The 25,828-nt window shown below is 43.4% G+C and overlaps 1 protein-coding gene across 1 annotated transcript; it reads right to left on the minus strand.

Annotated features, from left to right (window-relative positions):
• Positions 1 to 508: 508 nt before the first annotated feature.
• On the minus strand, positions 509 to 2,170 carry LOC147629062 (putative calcium-binding protein CML17). The gene is made up of 2 exons (XM_086812860.1): positions 1,396 to 2,170; positions 509 to 545 (listed from the first exon to the last, which is right to left on the minus strand). Exons 1-2 carry the CDS (start codon positions 2,168 to 2,170, stop codon positions 526 to 528), a joined length of 795 nt encoding a protein of 264 aa, XP_086668986.1. The 3' UTR covers positions 509 to 525.
• Positions 2,171 to 25,828: the final 23,658 nt, after the last annotated feature.

Consider the following 25,828-nt stretch of genomic DNA (forward strand, 5'->3'; position numbering starts at 1 on the left):
AACTTTTACCTCTTCTTACCTCTTCTAGGAAAGTGTTCCTACCCAATGGTCACCTTCATACACTTTTGCATAATGCTAAGTGATAAAGTGCAGTGTTATAGTTTTGAGATCAGCGATTGCCAGATAGTAATGAGATGTTATCAAGAACTTAGCAAGGTTAGAGACTAGCTGATGTGATGACTGCTAGATCTAAAACCTCCTAATTCTTGCATATTAGATACTACAAAACAGAAGGTAAATTCGTACGTACTTTTAACTATCTTATGTGATTGGCTAAATCAATAAAATCAATTAGTAAAATTAGTTCATAACAGGCTATACTCTACAGTTAAGATTATTTACTTATATGTATTGAAAAGAAAAGTAAGACAAGATGCATGGAAAGATGAGCCACAAATTGAAATCTGTATAAGTAATGTAAACGTTACATCTCCATGAATATATTAGTAATGCAAATTGAAATTTATGATAGTAATGTAAATGTTACATCTCCATGAAATGCAAAGTGAAAGTGTGACTGCATGATTACAAAAGCTCATTGAAACCTATCAAACCCACAAATGAACACAAAATCAATTAGTTATAGCCTTGGCTCCCTCGATCACCTCAACCCACTAGTTTTCAGGTTCCACCCAAGAAAGGGCACATTCCTTGGCTATAATCTAGAGAAGAAGCATGGCAACTCTCCCTTACGCATGTGAGTTGATTGAGAATAAATTGATGGTCTCACGTCCTATTACATTTCTAAAAGTAAAAATTCCAAAATGTATCTTTTGTGGCCAAGGTATGCTTTGATAGTGGTTTATTATTGTCACATACTATTGGCAAAAGGGGAACTAGTCCTAACAAACTGGCATCTAAAAAACATTACAAATGTTATAGAACCCTTTTTGTTTTTTGACAATTTGAAAGATGATATCACTTTTCTTCCTTAATTGGGAGTAGACAGAGTCCATGTCTGCACACATAATGAGAATCTTAAGGTTGAAACCTTGTAAAAAATAGCTTGCGATGACATTCATATCAAGTCCCAAGTCTAGGAGATGTAAGGGTTCATTGCCACGTCATGAACTAACAGAACTAAGTGAAGAATTCAATTATGTATGTCATAGGGGTAATGTGGTATGCTGAAGGCATACAGCAATAGATATGATGATGTGAATGGAAAGGGAAAAAAGCACTCAAATAGTTTTGACAATATGCGAATTGAAAGGCAGGTGCACATAAAAGCATGCACTTAAAAGCAAGCCACAAATTCTTGGAAGTGTGAAAGGCAACCTCAATGGGAGGTGGTGAAGATGCATAGCATGGGGAGGGATGTGGTAAGCGTGTGTGAAACGCCCGCCCGCCCCAAAGGAGCATGATTACAAATGAGATGATATTAATTACCCTGACCTTTCATCATGGTTTCGAATTCAGAGAAGTTAACTTCACCATCTCCATCGGTATCGACCTTCCTGATCATGCTGTGGATGCGAGCAAGGCTTGTAGAGGAGGAGGATAGCAGACCAAGATCAGAGAGAGTGGCTGCCAACTCAGAGGGAGAAATGAGGCCATTGCCATCTTTGTCGAACACACGGAAAGCCTCCCTCATCTCACCATTATCGTCTGATTCGCAGGTGCCGCCGCCATCGGAGGAGCCCCCTCCTGCATCATTCTCCAAGGTCCTCGTGAGAGCCACAAACTCATTGAAATCCAATCGCCCATCTTTGTCCCAGTCGCAGCTTCTCACGATCCTCAGCAGGCCTTCCCTTGTCAATTGAAGACCCAATTTCTTCATCCACTCGCACAACTCCTCCAATGTCAGGAACCCATCCTTGTTCTCATCACAGGCGTCAAAGACCTTGCGCAGGCTCTTCATCAATCCTTCCGAACCCATGGCACCAGGCTTCTCATCGCCATGATCACCACCTCCATCATCATGGGTAGTAGTTGCAGTTGGAAGGCAGCCGCCTGCGAAGACCATTGCAGAGACACTATTGTATACAAGGTTCTCTTCTTCTTTACGCAGTGTTCTCCACAACGCACAATATAGCAGCGTGGATATGGAGGTAGGCGAGAAGTAGTCCGCACGCAGTTGCAGAACACAACGCGCATGAGGAGCTGCAAAAGGAAAACAAAAACACGAGAGGAGGACGCGGTCCATCTTCCAATCGTTGTGACCGGTCATCAATCCGTCCAACAACCCTAAATAGTTATTATTGACTTTTTTTGGTTTTTTTTAAGTCGACCCTAAATAATTATTATTGACTTTTTGTTTTTTGTTTTTTTTAAGTCGACCCTAAATAACTATTATTGACCTTTTTGTTTTTTGTTTTTTTTAAGTCGGCGTCAACCAATGCTTAAATTTGAACCCCAAATTTTGGGCTTCAATGGGCTTCAAATCGTGAAGCCCAAAATTTCCTACAAGGCTTCAAAATGAAGCCCACCTAAATTACTATATAGTAGTGTAATATATTTTATATAGTGTAATATATACTATATAGTAGTGTAAATATTTTATATAGTATATATAATATAGGTACTATTTATATAGTGCATAAGTATTGTGTATATATATATATATATATACAAGTTACTATTTATAACTAAAGGCAAAGCATAGAAAATTAAAACATAAATGTGCAGTTTGAAAAAAAGCATGGGGGGTTTAATTTGGAAATTGACCTTATCTCTTCTTGCAAGTTGCCGCCATGGCGTGGTCTCTCTCTCTCTCTCTCTCTAAAGGGGTTTTTCTAAGCAAAACCTCATCAAGAGTAACCGACGTCAATGCTTGAAAATTGAAACTTTGGAAGCACTCATGAGAGTGTCATTACTTGGGCCGCCCGCCAGATTGTACATGCATTGACTGGGAGGAAGTGTATAAAACATGTGAGCTTGTGAAAACAAGAAGAACATGCCAGGTCTAATGATGCACCCAAGTAGAATTTACTTTATCTATTTTGTAAGCAAAACCTCATCAAGAGTAACCGACGTCAATGCTCGAAAGTTGAAACTTTGGAAGCACTCATGAGAGTGTCATTACTTGGGCCGCTAGATTCTACATGCATTGACTGGGAGGAAGTGTATAAAACATGTGAGCTTGTGAAAACAAGAAGAACATGCCAGGTCTGTGCACCCAAGTAGAATTTACTTTTTCTATTTTGTGACGCCATTAAGAAGAGGATAGATGTTCCCTCTTATGTTTGTTTAGCTTTCAGCTTCCATCATAAATTATGAGCTTCTTTCATTTTTTATGTATCCAAGGTTTGACCATTGATGAAAATTGTGAAATGCTCATAAACTATTTTTCCTATAATGTAGGAGTCTGTTGTATTATTTGATTTTGGATCTACATGTTCTTTACATCTCTTTCGAGCATGTGTCTGTGTGTTCGTACATGCATGTGGTGTGTGTATGTGTCAGAGAGAGAAATGTATTATTTGATTATGGATCTCCGTGTACTTTACATCTATTTTTAGCTTGTGTATGTGTGTACATGTATGCGTGTATGGTGTGTCTATGTGTGTGTGCATGTGTGTGTGTGCGTGTGTGTGTGTGTGTGTGTGTGTGTGTGTGTGAGAGAGAGAGAGAGAGAGAGAGAGAGAGAGAGAGAGTATGAATCCTAAAATTATTTGTATGGCTTCAATTTAAAGCCCATTAGTCGACCTCAAGGCTTCATTTTTTTTCCAATGAAGCCTTACCTCAGGCTTCAAATTTAAGGCCTGGCATCAACTACGCAATGTTTTTATCACTAGCTTGTCAACTATGCACATATAAAACATTTTTTTTGTCAGTCGGGGGGGGGTGCTACAATGAGTAAAAAATCAAAAATCAATTAATTAATTTTGGAACCATGTGAAATATGTACCAAACATGATAATACATCGGCGAAGGGAGTTGTGGCGGTTGAATTTGGGTGCATTTCATAGATGTGTCGAGCAAGATGGCTGCCATTTATAGCTTTTTGCAGGGCAGGATGGCAAACAGGAAAGAGAAGAAGCAGAGCACATACATCCTTCTAAGAGATGGTACCATAAATTTTGAATCCATACGAATTTTATTTGTGATTTTTTAAAAATATCTATGGAAGCAAATCCTTCATAGAGGTAACTAAATAGTAGTTTTTTTTTCTAGAACAGTAGATGAATAGTATCAAGTAATAAGTGCAAATTAAGTAATTAGTTGGAACGCTTTTTTCATAAGCTTAGATGCTAGGCTCTTTGAAAACCTCAATACTAGATGCTTTGAATAACTTCCAAACGACGTAGTTTCTCAAGCTAAACGACATAGAGAAGAATCCTCTCTCTCTTGTTCACATAGAGGATGCCTAGAGATCCTCTCTCTCTCTCTCTCTCTCTCTCCCCCCCCTCTCTCTCTCTCTCTCTCTCTCTCTCTCTCTCTCTCTCTCTCTCTTTCTCTCTCTCTCTCTCTCTCTCTCTCTCTCTCCCCCCCCCTCCAATATGCATCCCCACATGATGCAAACTGGCATGGCCAGCATCTCCAATAGGAATTAGAATTTTCCGCAACAATGCTGTCGTGGGCATCTCTATTTAGGGTTAGGGTTGAGCTGCGACTATTGTGGTGGCGGCGGCGGTGGTGGTGGTGGTGATTCTTCCATACGATTTTTCCTTGTGAATTTTAAAAAATCTTTATGGACACACGTTTCTCATAGATGTAATCAATTGAGAGCTTTGGATTTTCTAGAGGTAGAAGAGACATGTTTTTGTCACTAGTTTCGACAGATAAATACCTAGTTATTTTCACTCCCTTATTATTTACTCTCATCCCCACCACCACACACCTCTAAGCCAGTGTTTGGGAAACTATTTTTATTGAACCTTACATGAATCCTTTTTGCCCATGGTTGAGGAGGAAATTATCATTTTGAGTAGGAATTTTTTAAATATTTAATTGAAAATATAACTAAATCTTTAAATTTTTGAAAGTTTTTTCCCTTCTCCCATAATTTTGAAAATGTTTTTTTCATCCTCCCATAATTTTAAAAAGGTTATTCCTAAAGTTGAAAAAGTTTCAAGTTAAGCTTAACCTACCTTTTCTTGTACCTTGCTCTAAGTCTCCTTTTGTCTTTACCTTACCTCCTTTCTCTTGGAAAATTTGGATGTAAAGGCCTCTCCTATCCTTATTATCATCATTACCTCCTTGTCTCTCTCCCCATTGAATACAAAGGCTATCTTTTTGGCTTAATGCCCCTCTCTAGGGAACAATTTCACACTAGTTTGAATTTCCAATTGGTTTTCAGTTTTCAAGCATTGAATTAGAGGAAGTCAAACTGCTAGAAATTATTTTATGGTTGTGAATTGAACACATATGATGTCGAAGTGTTCAACTCGCAATTGGTTGCCAATTTGAGGGGGCATGGAAGTCGACATGAACATCTCTCTCAAAGTAGGCAGGCACAATGGCTACCCATGACTGTTTGTCTCAAGGGGTATCCAATCTTACATTTTGGATGGATACACCATCCCCAATGTGCACGTGTACGGCATAGAATGTTCCTGTTAGGCTCCTTATGGGCTGCTCCTCAATGATGTAGGAAGGGAAAATATTTGGAAATGAGGAAACTGTCAAATAAAGTTGAAAAGAACTATTCACACGCCATGTACACTAACGTACTAAAGTGAAAGCATACAGTTGCAAGGGAGACGAGGAATATGATGATGTGGGCACAAATAAATTTTTGATGCCGAGTACACATGTTGCACTAGGGCCACCAATCCATCACGTTTTATTTCCTTGAATCCTAGTAGACACCCTTCCAATGGTGCTCAACCACATCTCGACGTCAAACTTGATGGGGTCTAGTGGCATTAGGCTGCATATACACCCAATCTCCCTTTTGAATTTTTTTTTCAACCCAAGCACTGTGTTCATCCCTCGTATTGTGCATGAGCAGAGCCCCAACCTCGTCCCTTGGCCTTCTCCTCGACAAAGATGCACTACCCTCCATGGTGTGTTTTGCTAGAATGAGAGAGAGAGAGAGAGAGAGAGAGAGAGAGAGAGAGAGAGAGAGAGAGAGAAGGTTGCACAGTACGGATTTGAGGTTGTTGGGGGAGAGGGTGGTAAATGTGAGTGTGAGGAGATTCAAATGTGTGCACACGCGCGTGATAGAGATAGAGAAGGTTGCAAATCTGAGTATAGTAGAGAGAGAGAGAGAGAGAGGGTTGCACAGTAGAGAGATAGGTTGAAGATCTACTCACAGTATAGAGAGAGAGAGAGAGAGAAGGTTTCATAGTAGAGGGAGAATGAGCTATAGAGATTTGAGGTTTGGGGTGAAGAGGTTGATGTTGGAGAGAAGAATAATGTGTAGGGAGAGAAATCTTATGTGAAAAAATAAAATTTTTGATATAATATGGTTTGGGTTGGGTTTTGAGTGGGAAAATGCACTTTTGTTTTAATCCTATTTTTTAGGGTTTTTTGTCCCACGAGATTGATGGGGCTGAAATTGGTGGAGCCCTCTACTTTTTAGAAGCTACTCCCTTGCTTTATGGCAACCTCCTACTTTTTGCACTCCACCTCCCTAATTTATGAAGGCCACTCCCTACTTTTTCAACCCCACAAATGTAGTAATGAGGGAGACAAGCCTAGTTGCCCCCTACTTTTGGAGGAGACCAAATGTGCACACTCCTCTCTTCCTATTGGTCCATTGCTAATGAAGGTCATTAGAAATGGGCCCAAAATATGTCCAAAGGTTTCCTAATGCGAAGGTGGCCTGGTGGACGGAGGTGTTGTATAACAACATCAAGGACTAGATTGGTAAGGTTAGCCACTAGAACACCAAGATGAAGATGGCCCCTATATAACAACTTTATTTAAGGCACATGTAGGAGCTGGGAAAGAGCAGAAGAGAAATAAGGAGGAGGTAGTTCACAAAAAGGACATATAACTAAATGAATCTGCTGAAAGCCCTAGGAAGAGGAGAGTTCAAGACAAATATAGTCCAGAAAGAAGTGAGCATTTGAGTTTCGAGAAAAGAAGAAGGGGAAGAAAGGAAAGACAAGAGCAGAGGGGAAGAGCAAAAAACAACTCAAGGATGAATTTGCCGGCATCGGGAAGTCCATCCTCTTAGAGAAGTTTGAGGAACAGCAAGGAATCCCCCTCAACAAAGTGCCTATAGTAGCAGACACAACATGAAACCGCCACCACCACAGAACACCTGCACCTCAGACAAGAATAGAAGGGAATTATAATCACAGAAACCATCCACCTGAGCAACCACAGGCCAAGCCCTCTAAACCCTACCCTGTAATTTTTCCATAAACCATTGAAGCAGGCTGGGTACAAGGGAGTTTTAACTACCTTCAAAGTTGTATGACGAATGGAGCGAAGGAGATATCAATGCTACAGACAAAGGTGAGGAAAAAGGAGGCCACCATCCAAGAATTGAGAAATCAGCAGGAACCACTATAGGAGGAGCTAAGAAGAAGAAGAGTGGAGGCAGGGAAATAACAAGGATCCAGAAGGAAAATGAAGAAACAAGAGAAGAAATGGCAATGATGAGAGAAGCCTTGGCCTAGACAGAATAGTCAAAAAATAGACAGCTACAAGACAACGTGGACATGACCATTGTCAGCCAAGTAAGGGCTGAAGGCAAGATCAACATGATTAGAGAAGAGCACTCAAAGATTATAAGAGAAGTACAAGCCATGGTAAACAACAACAAAGTGGAGCTGGTCAAGGCGGAAGGGCAGCAACTAAGAAGCTAGAGGAAAGGGTCAGCGAGATGAAGCTGCCCTGAGGGCTTAGATTGAAGAATATAAAGTATTAGTTGAAGAATACAAGGAGCAGCAAAGGCATGACGGAGAAACATTCAAAGCCCTAAAGAGAGGGAGGCAAGAATAACAACAACTAGGGGGCGATAAGAATAACAACAACTAGGGGGCGATAAGAGAAAAAGAGGGTAGAATTATGGTCAATGAGCTGAATGTCGCTCTAATCTAAAGAAGAGATAGGAATAGATGGATAATTCGAGAAAGATACATGCAGAAGAGTTAAAGTCATCCAAGGCTGAGCTAAGGAAACAAGACATGTGGAAGCCATAAGGAAAGCTCATGCCGCAAAAATGTGGAACAAAGAGAGAATGATCAAAGACTTCCATGGATGGGCGAAAAGGGAGAAGGCAAAAAAATAAGAGATGCAGTAAAAGCTCCAAAAAGAGAAGGGGAAAAGAAGCACAGGCTTTGTGCGCTTTTGCCGCACAGGTCGTTAGCTGGGGACTTGCCAGACACCGTATGCGAGCCACGGATGGCTACAAGCATACAACCAGGGAAGGAAGCTCAAAACAGAATGCAAAAGGTGTGTCACTCACCGCTTAACTGCCGCCTTGAAGGATTCCCGCGTCGCAGCCGTGAAGGAGGAGCCGCCGTCGCCGCTCTACCGCCTCGCCGCCGCCGCCGTGCCGCTACACAGTGCGCTCGATCGCTCTCTCACTCTCTCTCTCTCTCTCTCACACGCAGGAGAAGGAAGCCAAGGAGATAAGGCAAGAGCACTCTTGTATTCACAACACATGAGAATGAGGATTTTAGGGTTACATTTGACTCATATAGGTGACTTGGCCGTTCACACTTGGGCGCCCATACATGGCCGGCCGACCCTAACCCTTATCCTACTGATATCCAAGGTGCGCCTCTCATCGGCGATCACCCAATCCCTTCATCCTTAACATATGGTGCCGACAAGCCCGGCCCATGACTCAGAATATTTAAATTAATGACGTAAAATATAGTATGTCGCAATGTCCGCCATGGGTTAACATGCCCCCCTTCCTGATGTAGATTCCGTCCTCGGAAGCTATGGTATGGTAAGCTCGAGAGGGTTGTTGTGGTAGACCGTCTGCAAAACAGGGAAGTAGAGTGAAGGTATGCTGGAATTCAAAAGATATAAAGTGTATAAATTCAAGCGTGTGAGACCACAATGGATGTTGCTATTAGAACTTAGTTTAAGGGTACATGAGTGAGCTAGTGTAGCAAATTAATAGGAGTTTAAAATTATTGAAAGGAATTCAAGAGTTAGCAAGGTGTCAAAGGTTAATCAAGGTTTATAACTGGCCTAAGTCAAGGAAAATAACCAAGCTTAATAAATAAACAGATGACCATACTGTGTCTACTCTAAGAACAAGTAGTTACCACGAGCCTAGGGACACAAGAAACATCAGAGTTACAGGAGCCTTTTGCCTTTTTTTTTTTTGCACATGACAATTTTTATACACAATGGCGACCTTCCTAAGGCAAAACTAACATCGATCCTGGTACCATGTTTAACACAAGGCATTATCCAGGAATCTATTAGCTCACTTTAGGCAAGGCTACCCCCTACCAACCAAGGCATCGGTCTGGAGTAGAATACTCCTCGTCTACCAAGTATCAATAAGGCGATAGGCCAACATTAAAGCACATCATAGACTTGTATTGCCATTTATTGTAGGCTTTTTTTTTTAAAAAAGTTTGTTTTGATCTTCGCTCCTGAACTAAAATGTGTTCTTACATCTTTTCGACAAGGGGTAAAATCTATGTCCTAGAGGTCAACACACACACAGCCAGGTGTTCAAACATTAAGATGGTTTGACCCTAGACCTAAGACAATCGTATTCCAAGGTTAACTAAAGACGTCATGCTGCCTAGGAATATTTCCAATAAAGTTAAGCTCATTAATGATTTACACTAGCATGCAAGCAACTTCAAAAACTAAGTAGTACATTGATAATTTCCATGTGGTCATGCATTATAGTTTATGCAATTGATTGAACAGTAAAAACGAAAGAGAGTGGGTATGGAAGAATTACATCTGTAATTGGAGATCTCCTTGATTTGACGAGACAGCTTGCAATTTGATGTAGATATATTTTGATGAACGTTGCGGCAGTCTCTGGACTTGGAAGCGAACCCACCTCAAACTTTTTAACCTGTACAATCAACTAACAAGCACTATACCGCGAGAGGCACATGAATGTGAAAATTTCAAGACTCGTTTAAAGAATCTAAACTAGAAAAAACTTGAAAACACTAACCTACCTACCAGTCACCACACTACTACTGAGGATACGGTAAGAGGATGTTGTAGAGTCCTGGCTCTAGCCCTAAGGCTAAGCCTCTATCCGCATCATCCAAATAAATAAAATCAACCTCAGTAGTGCCATGAGTTTCATCCGTCCATTCATCATTGTCAGATATTTCCTTTTCATTTTCCCATCCACATAGACTCATCAAGAATGTAACCATGCAAGGATAGTCATCTTGTGGAAAAGGAAAGCATTGGGCTATCGGGGATATGTCCTCTACAGAGTAGGGGTCAGTCATGGTTAATAGGCGAATTAGCCATTCTAATTCCTCAACATTTTCCTCTCTGGCTAATACATCTATATGATCCCATTCAGTTTCAATTATAGGATAGCACATGTGAAATATCTGAGAAAGGTACAGATGATACCTCTCATCAAAGGCGGGAGTGGATGAAGTGTATGATGATCGTGCATCTGCCATATCTGCAAACACAGATATAGCATCAGTAGGTTTGTGAGACAGGTCAATGTAGTTCTTGATTGTATACGGATATTTATCCTCTTTTTGTGCTCTTGCTCTTTTTACTATTTTTTGTTTTTCTTTTCTTTGTTTTGTTTTTTTTTTGTTTTTTATAATGTATGAAGCTATATATATACATCCCCTTGAATTTGGCAATTACATGGTCAGGGGAGAAGGTTAAGGAGGAAGCATTAGAATGTCGAGCGTGAGTACATGCTCCCCCGTTCCTTGGGTAGATCATATTATTTGCAATGATGTTGCAGCCTCTTGGAACCAATTTGTCCAGCGGGTCATAGGTTGTGATGTGGGCAGATAGCTTTTTATGACCCTTGTGGCCACATCCAATTGCAGAGATGGTAGTGTACGCTCCCATTGACGAATGGAGGAAATGGTTTCCATCGATACTATTACAAGGGGAGATGTAGGCTCATCGGTTTTTTGTTGGGTGTTGACAAGAGTAGGTGTAGAGCATGTAGAAACTTCTATATGAGTGTGTGCCTGGCATGAGGAGCTAGAAGCTTCATGTGGCTCCCCCCTTCCTGAGCTAGGTGGTAATGATCGATATCGTTTGGGAATCCAAACTAACTCTGGAAGTGGTGCGGAGCACTCTGTTACCTTTCCCTTACCACGGTCTTGAATTGTCATTGGGGTGGCAACAATTGGTTTGCAAGGTTTTACAGGTGATGTAGAGGGATTCACCTTATGTTTAGGGACCCAAATCTGGTCATTCCCCTCGTAGTACCCTTGGGCTACTAATAATTTTTTAGGGATCCATCGCGATGTTACATTGCCCTTTCTCGGGTGGGTAGCTTCTTTCCTTTTACGAGGCTTCTTGGTGGCTGAACGAGATTGAGCAGGGGAAGTAGCTGTTAACGAAGCTTTGGGGACCCATTTGTATGTACTCTTTGGCATAGTAAGTAAAGCTTTAGGGACCACCTTGCCTGTTTCCACTCTTGGCATTGAAGCGTTAGAGGGGTGGCCAACAATCGAAGATGGTTTTGCCACTGGACTTTGTGATTTTTCGTTATCTAATATTTGAGTGGATGACTTAGGTGCGGGATTTTGAGCGGTCAGACCTAGTGTTGGTTCTTGCGTTGTGACTTGTCTGGTTGCCCAATCGATATTGCACTTGGTGGCCATCATCCATTTGCGCCCTAAGATTACAGTCCCTCCCATGGTACCAGTAGGCATAACCAAAAAGCTTTGAATTATGGTTCCCTTGTCATAGGCAACCGGAGTGTGCAGAATTCCTGATACAGGGGTTTTCTTCTTGTTGATTCCTTGAACTTGGATAGAACTCTTGGTTAAAGGTGGTTTTCCCAGTTGACACCACACGCCATATGATAGCAAATTATGTTGAGCTCCTGTATCCAATAATGCATTATACAGCACCTCCCCGTAAGGACTCTGTAACTCAATTGGGTATCTTAGAGGTGGGTCAGATTCCAGTGCATCCTCCTCTGCTTCCTCGAAAAATACTTGCGTAATTCCCAAGTTGGCTTCTTGTTGTCACCTAGCACGCTGTTGACGTTCTTTGGCTTCGACTCTCGCTTGTATCTTTTTAAGCTCAGCTTGTTCTTTAGCTGCCTTCTTTTGATGGATTGCATGTAACTCCTCCTGGCTTAGGGGGTCATAGTATCTTTTGAATTTACTCCCATTAAGGAATCCAATGGTTTCAACTCCGTCGAGAGTCTCCACTCTGATGGTACCTTGCGGGGTAATTTCACATACTCTATATGGTCCCTTACCAGCATATTTGAGCTTCTTCTTTTCGTTTCGCACTCCATACATCAGGACTTTATCCCCAACCTTGATGTCCTTGTCCTTTAGGTGGCGATCAAACCATTTTTTCCTTCTATCCTTCTCCACAAGGGCATTGTACACAGCCAATTGTCTTTCTTCATTTAGCCGCTCAAGGATATATAGACGCTCTACTAAGGGATTACCATCCCAACCCTCTTGAGTAGCAACACGAAGACTAGGAATGACAAATTCCCATGGCATGACTGCTTCTTGGCCATATACCTTTTTGAATGGTGTGCAATTAATAGCCACTTTGTATGCAGTACGATAGGCCCATAAAGCTGTCGTAAGCTTTAGATCCCAATCCGTGCGATGAGCTTCAACTGTCTTTGTCAAAATAGAGATTAAAGTCTTGTTGGTACTCTCGGCTTGGCCATTCGCTTGCGGATAGTAAGGAGTAGATTTATGATGCGATATCATGAAATTTGTTGTGAGCTCCTTAATCACTTCATTTATAAAATGCGTACCATTGTCGCTCACAAGTTCAAAAGGACAACCGAATCGTGTGATTATATTTTCAAAGAGGAACTTGGCTGTTGTCCTCGCATCTGCCTTACGTGTCGCTTTCGCTTCAGCCCATTTGGTCATATAGTCAGTGGCCACAATAATATAGTGAGATTGTGTGTTTCGGGCCGCTGGACTAATTGGACCTACAAAGTCTAAACCCCACTTTTCAAATGGTTGGTTTACTTTGATCGGATGTAGGGGCATCTGATCTTTCCTCTGCGGTTTCTTGTATCGTTGGCATTCATCGCAACCCTTCACAAAGAGTGATGCATCTTGGAACATAGTGGGCCACCAATACCCTGATTGTAAGACCTTTCGCGCAGTTAAGTCTCCTGAGAAGTGACCACCGGCTACGCCCATATGTGCCTCTTGTAAAATGTATAGATACTCATCCTCTCGGGCACAACGCCTAAGAACGTCATCCTTTCCTCTTTTATAAAGAGTCCCGGCTATCAGGCAATAGGGTTCGCATTCTTTGATCAGCTTTCGAGCTAGATCTTTACGAAGCTCCTTGGGTGGAAAGCCATTAACCAAAAAGTTAACAATCTTCTCACTCCATTCAGGCATTGTCTCCACCATGAACAGGGAAGTGTCAGGTAAGTCATCATCAACCCCTGTAGGAGCCTCACCATTGGGTATGCGAGACAAATGATCAGCCATAACATGTTTCTTGCCAGGTCTCACAACAACCGTGAAATCAAACTCAAGAAGAATCAATAGCCATCGTGTGATTCTTCCTGTGGAGCATGGTTTGTTTACCAGATACAACAATGCTTGATGATCCACATAGAAAACAAACTTGGTGGCAAGGAGGTAATAACGAAATTTCCTTACTGCATATATCATTGCCAACCCTTCTCGCTCCGTAGTGGTGTAGTTCATCTCAGCATCGTTCAACTGGCGACTGGCAAAGCTAATGGGGTAGTCTAGCTTGTGTTCTCCAGGTTGAGTTAACACACACCCAATAGCAAAGTTTGATGCATCAATATGCACATGGAAGAGTAAATCCCAGTTAGGCATTCTCAAGATTGGAGCACTCGCCAAGGCCTTCTTTAATAGCTCATAGGCACGGTCACATTCTTCGGTCCAAATAAACTCGATGAGAAGCTTATACAATGGTCGAGCTATCTCGGCGAAGAAGAGAATAAACCTTCGATAATAACCAACGTGGCCCATAAAGCGTTGGACTCCCTTGTAGTTGGTGGGTGGGGGTAATTCCAGAATGACCTTGATTTTACTCTCGTCAGTGGAAATCCCATTTTTGGACACTATATGCCCTAAGATAACTCCGTGTTTAACCCAGAATTGGCATTTGAAAGGATTCAAGGAGATGCGATATAATCTACATCTTTCAAATATTTTTCGTAAACACATCAAGTGCTCGTCCCAAGAGGAATGAACACAAAGATCATCTAAGAAAGCTTCACAGAAGTCCCTTAGATATTCCTTAAAGGCCGTGTTTATCAATCGTTGGAATGTTGCAGGTGCATTGGTCAAGCCAAAAGCCATGACGCGAAAGGCAAACACTCCAAACTCTGTGATAAATGCTGTTTTAGCTTGGTCCTCGATTGCAATTGTGATCTGATTGTAACCCGAGTACCCATCTAAAAAGCTATATGCCTCCTTGCCTGCCACTCTTTCAAGCACATGTTCAGAATACGGCAAGGGGTAATGATCCCTTCTGGTGGCTGCATTAACCTTTTTGAGATCAACGCACACTCTGAGTTTCCCATTCTTCTTTGGTACGATGACTATCGGAGAAACCCATTCTGAGTGCTCAATAGGGTATATGAATCCACATTTTACAAACTTTTCAATTTCCTCTTGTACAATCTTTGCGTACTTAGGATTCATTGGGTAGGGACGTTGCTGGACTGGTTTAGCAGTGCATCATTGGAATCGTGTGTTGCACCACCGAGGGTGGAACACCCTTCATATCATGATATGTCCAAGCAAATATGTCCTTGAATTCTTTAAGAAGCTTCGTAAGTGCAGCTTCTTCCGCCTTGGTGAGGTCTTGAGCAATATAAACTGGTTTAGACTCCTCACCCGGATCTGCTAAGTCTATCTCCTTAACTACCGCAGGGCCATCGTAGACACCGCTACTCCCATTGGTAGGCGTTCGTTGGGCTTTTGTGTAGACTACTTTACGTTCCCCTGTGGTGAATGATTTGAAATGCTCGGGTGCGGGGTGTAAGTCTACTGGTTCTTGTTGTGCCAGGCTTTTTTCTTTCAATTCCGCTTCCTTTTGTTGCTGAGCCAACTCTTGGTTTTGCCGCCTTCTTGCAGTACGACTTAGTTTCGGCTTCTCTTCGATTTCTAATTGGGCGACGTCATGAGGTTGCGGAATACACCACATGACACTTTGGAGGTATTGTCCCCAATTATCCGCTATCTTCCGATGAGCATCAATGGCTCCTACATAACTGAGCCATTCTGCAGTGGATCTTTCCTTGTTTATTGCAGTGCGTACATTAGCTCGATAGCGTTGGCGCTTATGTCTCGTTTTCTTCTTACCAAGTTTTTGATTTTTGTTTCTATCAGATTCGGACTCACTTGGTCGATCTTCACTTTCGGATGAACTGCAGGAGGCCACTGTCCCAGGCCTTGAGCACCTTGCTTCCACATTTGTGTGAATATTTGATTCATTTTCCCCATCGGGCTCAGGGTCAGTTTCTTCTTGAGATTCATACTCAGAGTTGCATTGGTCAGAGTCTTTGCTACTTTCAGTGTCGGTGGAGTTTGCCACGTTCTCGCCATCAGCAGGAGTCATGTGCATAACACCTATCATGTTTATTGGCACTAACGGTGGCATATCTTGCCCCTCAGGTGTTACCCAACTTGTGCCTCTATTTCCCCATGTGTCTATGGTTGCCGCTAGGTGTACCCAATCCACGTTATCCGACTCAGTCATACCCGGTAGGACATCCATGTAAGGAGAATCTTTTCCATCATCAGTCTCTTTTTTGCATGTATAGCAATACCTTAATGGGGCGGAATGAACAGTGGTATCCGATCGATTATCGATGATAACCTTGCTTCCTAAAGGATGTGCACGACCATTCTCAAGATCAACTCGAATGACAGAGTCCTGGAATTGTAGGTAGACATGGTTTTTCGACCAGTCATGTACCATTTGTGCTTCCCTCATGAAAGGACGTCCTAAGATCATTTGATATGACATAGGATGCTTGGAGAAATCCATTACAATGAAGGTATGTTTTACCTTGTATCCCAGGACTTTGATCTTAAGGTCCCTTAACATTCCAATAGGTTTAGCTATGGTTCCGTTTGCCATCTTAACCACTATGTTTGTGACTTCGAGGTGAGGCCTTCCCATAGATTCCCAACAGTTTTTAGTCACAATGCTCACTCCAGCACCACCATCAAGGATTCCCTTTAGAGTTAATCCCTTGGTAGTAATGGGGAGGGTGGCATTAGATTCGTCACCTTCAAAGTACTGTCCCAACTTGTTCACAGGTATTTCAACGACCGAATCTTCATCTAGGTTGGGTTGTAGATCCCAATGCTCCCCTTCATCTTGAAGCGTGTCGGGTCTATCCATATTTGCAAATTGTGGTAACCCCGCCTTAAGTTCTCCATTGAGAAATGCCCGAAGAGCTAAGAATAGCTCAGGATCTCCGTATAATTTGGATATGATCGTGGTTCTGATCTCGGAGGACATGAAATCCATTAGCTTGGACACATTCAGCGGTACTTTTCGAGACATCGCCCCTTGACTAGGGACTGGTGAAGATGGAATCACTTCCTCTTCAATGGGGTCAGGGATTCCCTCACTAAACATTCTTTCCAGCAAGAAGGGTGTTTGCCCACTTCCGGATGTCCTATCCTCACTTTCTTCCCGAATGATACTAGGTATAGCTAACGGTTTATGGTTCCGGTGAGGCTGAACTTGCGTAGGAAACACTGTGTCTGGAATTTTGATTTTTCTCGGGTTTGGCTCCAGTTCTCTTTGTGTTTCTTCCACCAAACCCCTTAAGTGTTGCACTTGTTCAATCTCCTCAACTGGGTTTGGGTAAGTACCAATCTTTTTCTTGAGGGTTTTTGGCCCACGTGGCTTGTCTTGGGGAGTCTCAGTCGGTTTGGGTGGTCGAGAGGGCATTAACTGACTTGGTTGTGGGACCGAGGAAGTTTCCTTTTGTTTTCCCTTATTTATGTACTCGCTTGATTCTCCTTCATTGAGCTCCCGAGTGGGTTCCTCCCTTAAGGTAGTGGCTTTGGTCCCCATGGTTTCTATTGAATCGGAATCATCTTCAGGATCATTCATATACACGGGGTCGTCTCCCGTCCCTATGTTAGTCTTTGAACTGGGCTTGGAGCTCGTGGCATTAAGCGATCTCTTTCGCCGTGTTTTCTTTTTCTTTGCCTGAGCGATTGATGCAGTATCCCTCTCTTCAAGAATGTAGTTTTGATTTTGAAGCATTGACCGTGTAACTACATTCACGGGTACAATGGGCGTGGTTCCTCGTGCTTGGTTGGTGACCTCAACCAAATTCAATGGCGTAATCTTGGGTGCATTAGGATTATGTGGACATTGAGCGATCAAATGATCTATGCCACAACGATTACATGTAAGTACCGGCATTCCCGATGTGCTCCCTTGATTTGGTTGCATCTGAGTAGCGATCTTTTGTAACCTATTAGGGCACTCTGCTACACGATGCGGTCCACCACACTCATAGCATTGAAGAGGTGGTCTCCTCGCCAAGGTATTAAGGTTTTGCCCTCTTGTGGCGAGAGCAGCCGCTTGATATACAGGCTTAACTTGCCCGAAATGATCCTCCATGTAGTACTGGGGAATCATTTCCAACGTATCAATCCCGTATGGAGCAGTAGGGTCTATCTCCTCTTCATAATCCCCACATGCACTATGTGACTCACAACCCATCTGGTTTATTGGGGTAATCCTTGGATGTGGAGGTTGTGGTCCTAGCACTGGCGGTGGTAACGGCACAGACTGGACTACATTCGGATTCCTTGGAACTATGTGCTGTGACGGTTGCTCGATAGGTTGTGCAGGCATTAGCGCGGGTACTTGAGGTGTGTTTGACCAAGCTAGTGGTGCCTGGTTTGCCAACATTCGCTTAAGTGTTAGGCAATCTTTAGATTGATGGCCATACTTACCACATGCATTGCAATTCCCATTGAATTTGACTCTAAATGTGGGACATTCACTCGTGCTATGTGGTCCTAAGCACACCGAACACCATTGTTGCTCTCTTCTTGGGTACATATGGCTATTCTGAGGAGCTCGATTACCCCTAAAGTATTCTTGGAGAGCCTTAGTAAGGTCAGTCACAGACATTTCAGATATCTTGGGCTCCTTGGCAATTGGTTTTATCGTCATTGGCTCGTGCCCAGATACTTGCGAACTAACGGATTTTGTTTCTGAAGACACCTTTTTACCTGCAATCATCAAGTTGTCTTCTAACTGGATTGCATTGGCAGTGACTGCTTCCCACGTTGTAAGACCTCTAATGACTAGGCCATTGTAAATGTCCTCGTGGCGCAATCCTCGGATGAATCTATCGAGGAGTTGGTTGTTATTGACGCGTCGGGAGTGCAGCGAGAATTTAGATGTTTCAATCGACTTATAAAGTCTCTCACTGACTCCCCTTCCTCGCGTTCAGCTTTTTGGAGTTGAGATGCTACCCCCCAAAGCACACCCTCGCGTATGTATTCTTTCAAGAACAATCTCTTGAGAGTGGGGTAGTGAGTGCGCTCTTCAACCCTTAAGGTTCGATACCAATCTCCGGCCTTCCCACTCAAGGTTAAGCCTAAGGCTTTACACTTGTGCAGCTCATTGTGCTCTTCCAAGGAATCACACACGTGTTCAAAGACTTCAATGTGCTTCCTAACATCCTCGTTACCACTGAAGTTTTGAGTGAGCTTAGCCACTTGTACTGCCTTGCTTCTAGGTTCTCTCTCAGGCATACCTCGCATGTTTTCTGCAATGGATCGTCCGATCGTCTGAGCAAATGCTGCGAGATCACCTAAGTGAGCAGGCATAGTTGGTGGAGGCACTTCTGGGATAGCCTGGCTGATAGGAGTTGGCGTTGGTCTGAGTAAGTTGGCAAATGACGTAGGATATGATATGTGACTAGGCCTAGCTCCCCTTGGATAATGGTTATGATAAGGCGGTCGTGGAGCATACGCCATTGGCATACTAAGAGGCGTAGGAGCTACCTGAGCATGAGTAGCGATAGGTACATAGGGTCGATAGGCACTGGCACGCACTGTTGTAGGTACTGTTCCACTAGGTAGCGGTGTCGTACTAACTACAGCGGTAACAGGTGCACTTTCAGCTATGCTCATCATTGGGGTAGGCATTGCGGATTCCTTAATGGAAAGTTGAGCCAAGGTTGGAAAACTAAAGTTACTACTCGTGGGCTCAACCTGCATTGAGACTCCAGGCGAAACAACATATGAAGGGTCTATGGGACTCACCGAGGGAGTCTCCAATTGTGATAGGGTTGGTTGTTTGGCCTTGCCCGTATCCAAAAACCTCATAGGGCCAGTGGAAACTAGGTCCACTCCCCTATTTTGCCTCTCAATTTGGATAATTCTATGAATCACCTCACATATCATGTGTTGTTGCTCCTCTAGATTAGTGGCGCTAGATGTAGATCGTAGGACTTCTAACCAACCTACATGGTATGTGTAACCCGTGTATAGGTCCGTTAGAGTCTCTGTGTGTAGATCATATTCCCAATTTTCATTGAGAAATATCCCATCTAGACTTGGTGTGCCAAACGGTTCTCTTGAAGTGGACGCAATGTCACTTCTTATGGATTGGCTTCTAGGGACCTCTACTTTAGGAAGAGCATCGGAATGTGGTAGCTCAGTAGGGCCCTCATTAAACGAAGTGGGTAGAATATCCACATGGACACTCTTTGGGAGGGTAGGGTCCACATAAGATGTGAATGGCGAATCTACTATCCCTCCTTCCTCATTTACTTCGCTTGTCGCATGCTCAGAGCGTGTAGCTCTACTAAAGGTCTCTATTAAACGACTAAACATGCTAGATCCGGGCTGTGGGGCCCACACTGGCATGTTTTGGCTTGTCTCCTCAGGGTTCTTGGTAGGGTGCCCTTCCATGGCTTCTGAGTCGGAGGATGAGTCACTATCCACTATTCGTGGATCTTGGGTTGCACTCCCTTGGGTTCCAGCCGAAGGTCAAGATGCCAACGTGGAGGGATGGTGTGAGCCTGCGTAGACTGAAACGCTTTCTAGTGGCTCAGGCTCTAGCACCCGACCAGAACGTAGATGCATGTGACGTGGGTACCCTACGTGCGTTGGTAACTACCCTTGAAACTCACACAAGTGGTTTCTTAGGTGTTTCGCACCCCGTTTTTACTTGTTTTTGTGTTGTTTTTAACCCGTTTTTGACCCCCTTACTTACGGTCGAACTTGGACTAGGGCGTGTGATAGCTCGAAACGAGCGTATCGTTTAAAGGGTCCTAGTGTGCTTTACAGCACCGTGTTCGCCTATCTAGAGCTCCTGTAATCCTCAAAATAGTCCGTTTCCTTTGGGGGAAAAGGGCAAAAGCCTATTTGCTTGTGGAGGAAAGGGTGAGGGCTTTATCCCACATGCTCACTTTACTCCTTGGGGAGTGGGCTACATATAGGGCACAACTTCCCATAAGCTCTCACTTGAGAGAAAGCTATGGAGGCTCACTCTCCTATATATATATATCAAAAGACCGAGACCGAGGCCGGGGCCGGGGCCGGGGGTCGATTGGGGTTCTTTCTTTTCAAAATTTTTTTCTCCAATTAGAAAATCTTTCCTCTCCACATGTTTGGTTCTTTCTTTGAAAATAAAATTTAATTTTTTGTTTTTTATTTTTTATAATTTTTTTTATTTTTTATTTTCTGTTTTTTTTGTGAGATAAGTTTTCTAGGGTTTCCTTAGGGTTCAGCCTTGGCCGCGGTGCAGTTCGCACACACAGCACAGATCTGGGGATTCAGAAATCCCTCTCACACGCGGAAACCAGATAACAGAATGCACGCCCACACGCGGAGCGGAAAAATAACAAAAAGAAACAGAAATGCAGAAGACAACTTGCAGAAACAGAGATTGAAAACCACAGAAACACCACAACAGCAACACAGACGCCTTTCCTACAGTAGTGTAAATTAAACTTCACGCAGCAGCAGCCGAGCTGCAAACTGGAGCTTGGTGCAGGGCAACTCTCCGGCAGCGGCGCCAAAAATGTGCGCTTTTGCCGCACAGGTCGTTAGCTGGGGACTTGCCAAACACCGTATGCGAGCCACGGATGGCTACAAGCATACAACCAGGGAAGGAAGCTCAAAACAGAATGCAAAAGGTGTGTCACTCACCGCTTAACTGCCGCCTTGAAGGATTCCCGCGTCGCAGCCGTGAAGGAGGAGCCGCCGTCGCCGCTCTACCGCCTCGCCGCCGCCGCCGTGCCGCTACACAGTGCGCTCGATCGCTCTCTCACTCTCTCTCTCTCTCTCTCACACGCAGGAGAAGGAAGCCAAGGAGATAAGGCAAGAGCACTCTTGTATTCACAACACATGAGAATGAGGATTTTAGGGTTACATTTGACTCATATAGGTGACTTGGCCGTTCACACTTGGGCGCCCATACATGGTCGGCCGACCCTAACCCTTATCCTACTGATATCCAAGGTGCGCCTCTCATCGGCGATCACCCAATCCCTTCATCCTTAACATATGGTGCCGACAAGCCCGGCCCATGACTCAGAATATTTAAATTAATGACGTAAAATATAGTATGTCGCAATGTCCGCCATGGGTTAACAGGCTTGTACAAAGAGACGGTCCTCATATGAGGAGTTTAATCCAAGCAGCTCAACAAGCAGGAGCAATAAGACCGTCCAACTAGAGAATGATATCGCAAATTTTATGAACCACTTGGACAAGATTGTAATGGAGAAACTAGGGTAGAGCAGCTTGTAGAGGCAGGAGAATTAGCATCATATAGAGTAAGTTCCTCATTCGGGTCTCGAGCTGTACGGGGAAGCAATGGGATCTCATGACTTGTAGACCCAGGTGTGAGGAGGCAACAGCTCATGCATAGAGCAACACTAATAGTGCCCCTCACCAACAGAGTCTCCTGGCAAAAAAAGAAAGGACAAGACCCATTTTGGAACCAACAGGTAGACCACCTTATGAGTAGAAATGGAGTCAAGAGAGAAGGAGAAGTTCAAGAGAGCCGAAGAAAATTGTTTTAAGGATGTGGCCATTACCCCAGAGCAGACTGAGCCGCATTCTTTTGCAGCAAGAATGGCTATTGATGCAATGGAGAGGGCAACAAAGAAGTTCTCGGGATGTAAAGCCCATCTAGGTGCAGTTCCGTCAACTAGATGAGAAGATTGGGCTCGTGCATGCAGGGATGAGCAGCAGTAACAGGGCTTATGAGCCCATGTATGCTCAAGACAAGCTAATAAGGTCTTTCTCTAGGGGCCTTGCCCCACGGAGGAAGGACTAGTGAAGGCAGCTGGAAAAGGCCGTAGGTTCAGACTCGGATTTTGGACATAATTTTTTTCAAAACTAAACAAGATCGCAGGGCGACAACAGGAATCGTGTGGGCTTTGCTGCTAGTGCAACATCCACCGTGATCGCCAGGTGTTGGGGGTCATCCAGCCATCGGCGGTGGATGCCCAACCTTGCCGCTAGTGTTGCCACCTAGTATACTCATTGGCAACAAATTTCTTGTAACAACCTTGTAACTGAAGCTTGCCAACGGGTAGTACCTGGGCAGAGGTAAAAGGAAAAAGAGGAACTATCCAAGATGCGGGGGGAGATAAGAGAGTCAAAGAGTGTGATCTGTGGGTGCTAATTATGTTGTACGTGGTGCTAAGCTTTCACTCTAATAATACAGTTATTGTTGGTGTAACTTTCCATTTTCTATATTATGCAAGTCTATTTGATTACTAGATTGTGTTAGTACTTTTTGTCTTAATGTCTTCTAAAAACTGGAATCTGGGTCCAATGTCATTCCTATCCAGACGTGACTCCTATCTGGAAATAGAATCCAGAGTCATATTAGGAATCTCATCAGATGCAGGAGCTAACATCTGCACTATCAACACTAACTCCCTTAGCTTAGGCAAATCAATGGCACAATGTGTTAGCTTTGGCTTATCGTGTTGGGCACAGTTGCATTGGTCGTGTCTCCTTCGAAGCCGACTAGGTGGTTCGAAACCACTCAAGTGTTGGGTCTAGACCAGACACCAACACATGGGGGTTACTCAAGAGGGAGGAGCAACAATATTGTTAATAAGAGTTGCATGGTAATTACCAAGAACTTGGTTTTCCATGCTTGTACAACTTAGTCTTCTGTTTGCTACTACAACCTCCACTTGATCCCTTTCCTGGATTAAGCATGCAAGGAAGGAATTGAGTGCTCTAAAAAGAAAGAAGAAGCAAGATTGTTCCGCGATAATGGTGCCAAAAATGTTATGGCCTGTTTTAACCCCTTCAGAACTCTCTCTCATTCATGTAAGTATGGAAACAGATAACAACCATCGTGGGGACAGTTACCTTACTTCTAAGCCTAGAATCTCCATGATCTCCAGTGGTTGCTAGCTCCAAGCTTCCAAGCCTCCTTCTTGTTGTTGTCAACTAGAGGTTTGCTACACCTGCTTTTGCAAGGACACACCTCTCTCACCATCTACACTCTCTCACAAAGCATAGAAAGGCTCACTTAGCACAAGAGCAAGAGAAAAAGTGTAAGAGAAAGAAGATACCAAAAAATCACTTAGCACAAATGGTATTGTCTTTATATGAGAAAGTGCCTTCTTGCAATAAACGGGGATCCCTAATCATTTTAAGCACATGCTTCCTTGTTGTGCAAAAGCGTAAGAGCTCATTACAATCCCCGGTTTGATCAGAACCTATGGCATCTTAAAGTAATACTCTAAAAACCAGCAAAATTACATTGACATTACTCAAGTGCACACATGATTTAGATTGGCATTTGAATTGGAAGTGCTAGAGAATAAGAAAGAGGAGCCATACCACGTTGCTTAAATTCTCTGCTTATGGAGTGCCCCCCCGATGCTAAGTGTTTCGATGTGGTTAAGTGGGCTCTTATGCTCCCAAGCTCTAATAGGAGTGCTTTTCATGTGGGAGATGGTATGCATAGGCTTTTCCACACACGCTGCTCTCTCTTGATTTACACCCTCAAGCTCCTTGATTTTTGCTTGAGCCTGAAGTAGGACTTGGTGTACACTAGCAAGGTTAACTTGGAGCATATGCAACTATGATGACAAGTAGAAGACTCCACCAATGTCAGTTATTGCTAATCTCTCGAAAGTAGCCGAGAATCCCATTTTCACCATCTCCCACATACTAAATAAATGATGGTAAGTCTTTGAAAGTGGGTGGGTAATGCGCTCTTGGGTCAGCTGGGTATAGATGCCCATCAACCCGTAGATCCACATTAGTGTGACCCCCTTGCCTACGTACATTCATCTCCTATTTTGTGAGATGAACCTTGCTCGAAGTTGCATACTCTTCCAACACCCGCACATGCAAATCCACTTTGCGTCAATGTAACGGCACATTAGTGCTAGTGATTTCACACAATCCCATGCTTAGAGTGGAAAAGAAGTTGGAGGCCCTAAGCTCACAGTAGAGAGAGATAGAGATAGATAGATAGAGAGAGACAGAGAGACAGAGAGAGACAGAGACAGAGAGGAATTGAGATTAGAGAGAGTGAGTGCATGCCATAACCTTCCAAGGAGTTGAGATTAGAGAGAGGGAGGATGCAGTCCCACAGGAGAGAGAGAGAGAGAGAGAGAGAGAGAGAGAGGGGAGAGAGAGAGAGCGAGGGGAGAGGGGAGAGAGAGAGAGAGAGAGAGAGAGGGGAGAGAGAGAGAGAGAGAGAGAGAGTGTGTGTGTGTATTTGCAGGCCATTAGCTCACAATAGAGAGAGAAAGGGAGAGTTGAGAGTAGATGGAGTGAGGATACACAGGCCAAGATCACAATGGAGAGAGATATTCCAAGGAGTTAAGATTAGAGAGAGAGGGAGGATCCAGTCGTCGCAAAGAAAGAGAGATTAGAGAGAGGGAGGATCCAGTCGCAAAAGAAAGAGAGAGAGAGAGAGAGAGAGAGAGAGAGAGAGAGAGAGAGAGAGAGAGAGAGAGAGAGAGAGTAGATGAGAGGATTGTAGAGAGAGGGATAGAGAGGCTATGCAGGCCAAGCTCACAGTAGAGAGATGAGTAGAGAGAGAGAGAGAGAGAGAGAGAGAGAGAGAGAGAAGGATAGAGTGAGGCTATGCAGGCCAAGCTCACCGTAGAGAAATGAGTAGAGAGAGAGAGAGAGAGAGAGAGAGAGAGAGAGAGAGTTGGTTCAATTTTGGGGGGAAAAGAGATTGAAAAATGATTTTTTGACATATATATGGGTTTGGGATAACTTTTAAAGCAAAAAAGTTTAAAAATGAGAACAAAATTCACTATTTTTGGCCCCCCTTAGCTATACGGGATTGATGATGTGGAAAGTGACAAGAGATCTTGACAATTTCCACACTGATTTGGTTGATTTGGTGGGGAAGTGGAGGCATTAAATGAAGGAGAAAAAAGTGGAGACATCCAATGATGAGATAGAGTGGGTTTTAAGGGGAAATCAAGGTTAAAATTTGAATGTTTTACATATATATGGGTCTTGGGTCGGTTTTAAAGTATAAAACCTACAAAATGGGAAAAAAAATATCCATTTTGGTCCCCTCCCTTAGTTACAAGCTTGCTAGAAAGAGAAGAGGAGAGAGAATGACAACATTAGACCCTATTTTTGTAGGGGAGTTATGGGCTAGAAAGCTTAAATTATAGGCTCCAAGTAGGCCTCTTGATTGCCCTTGTCTCCTTAAGAAAGCACAAAATTAGCCTTAATCCCTAAAAATTAGGAATTCTTACAAGGCCCAAAAGATGTCCGCTAATGTTCCTTTCTTCTACTGCTTTCACCAATCCATATGCCTTTCTTGACATGCAGTA

The sequence above is a fragment of the Cibotium barometz genome, chromosome 18 (genome assembly GCF_041138505.1).
Source record: "Cibotium barometz isolate CiBa-2024 chromosome 18, ASM4113850v1, whole genome shotgun sequence".
NCBI classification, from domain to species: domain Eukaryota; kingdom Viridiplantae; phylum Streptophyta; class Polypodiopsida; order Cyatheales; family Cibotiaceae; genus Cibotium; species Cibotium barometz.

Excerpts from the sequence above, each read along its gene's own strand:
- LOC147629062 (XM_086812860.1), bottom strand. The coding sequence starts at position 2,170 with ATGACCGGTCACAACGATTGGAAGATGGACCGCGTCCTCCTCTCGTGT. Across the intron at positions 546-1,395 it reads ATTCGAAACCATGATGAAAG|GTTTCAATGAGCTTTTGTAA; the intron begins GTCAGGGTAATT and ends TGGGTTTGATAG.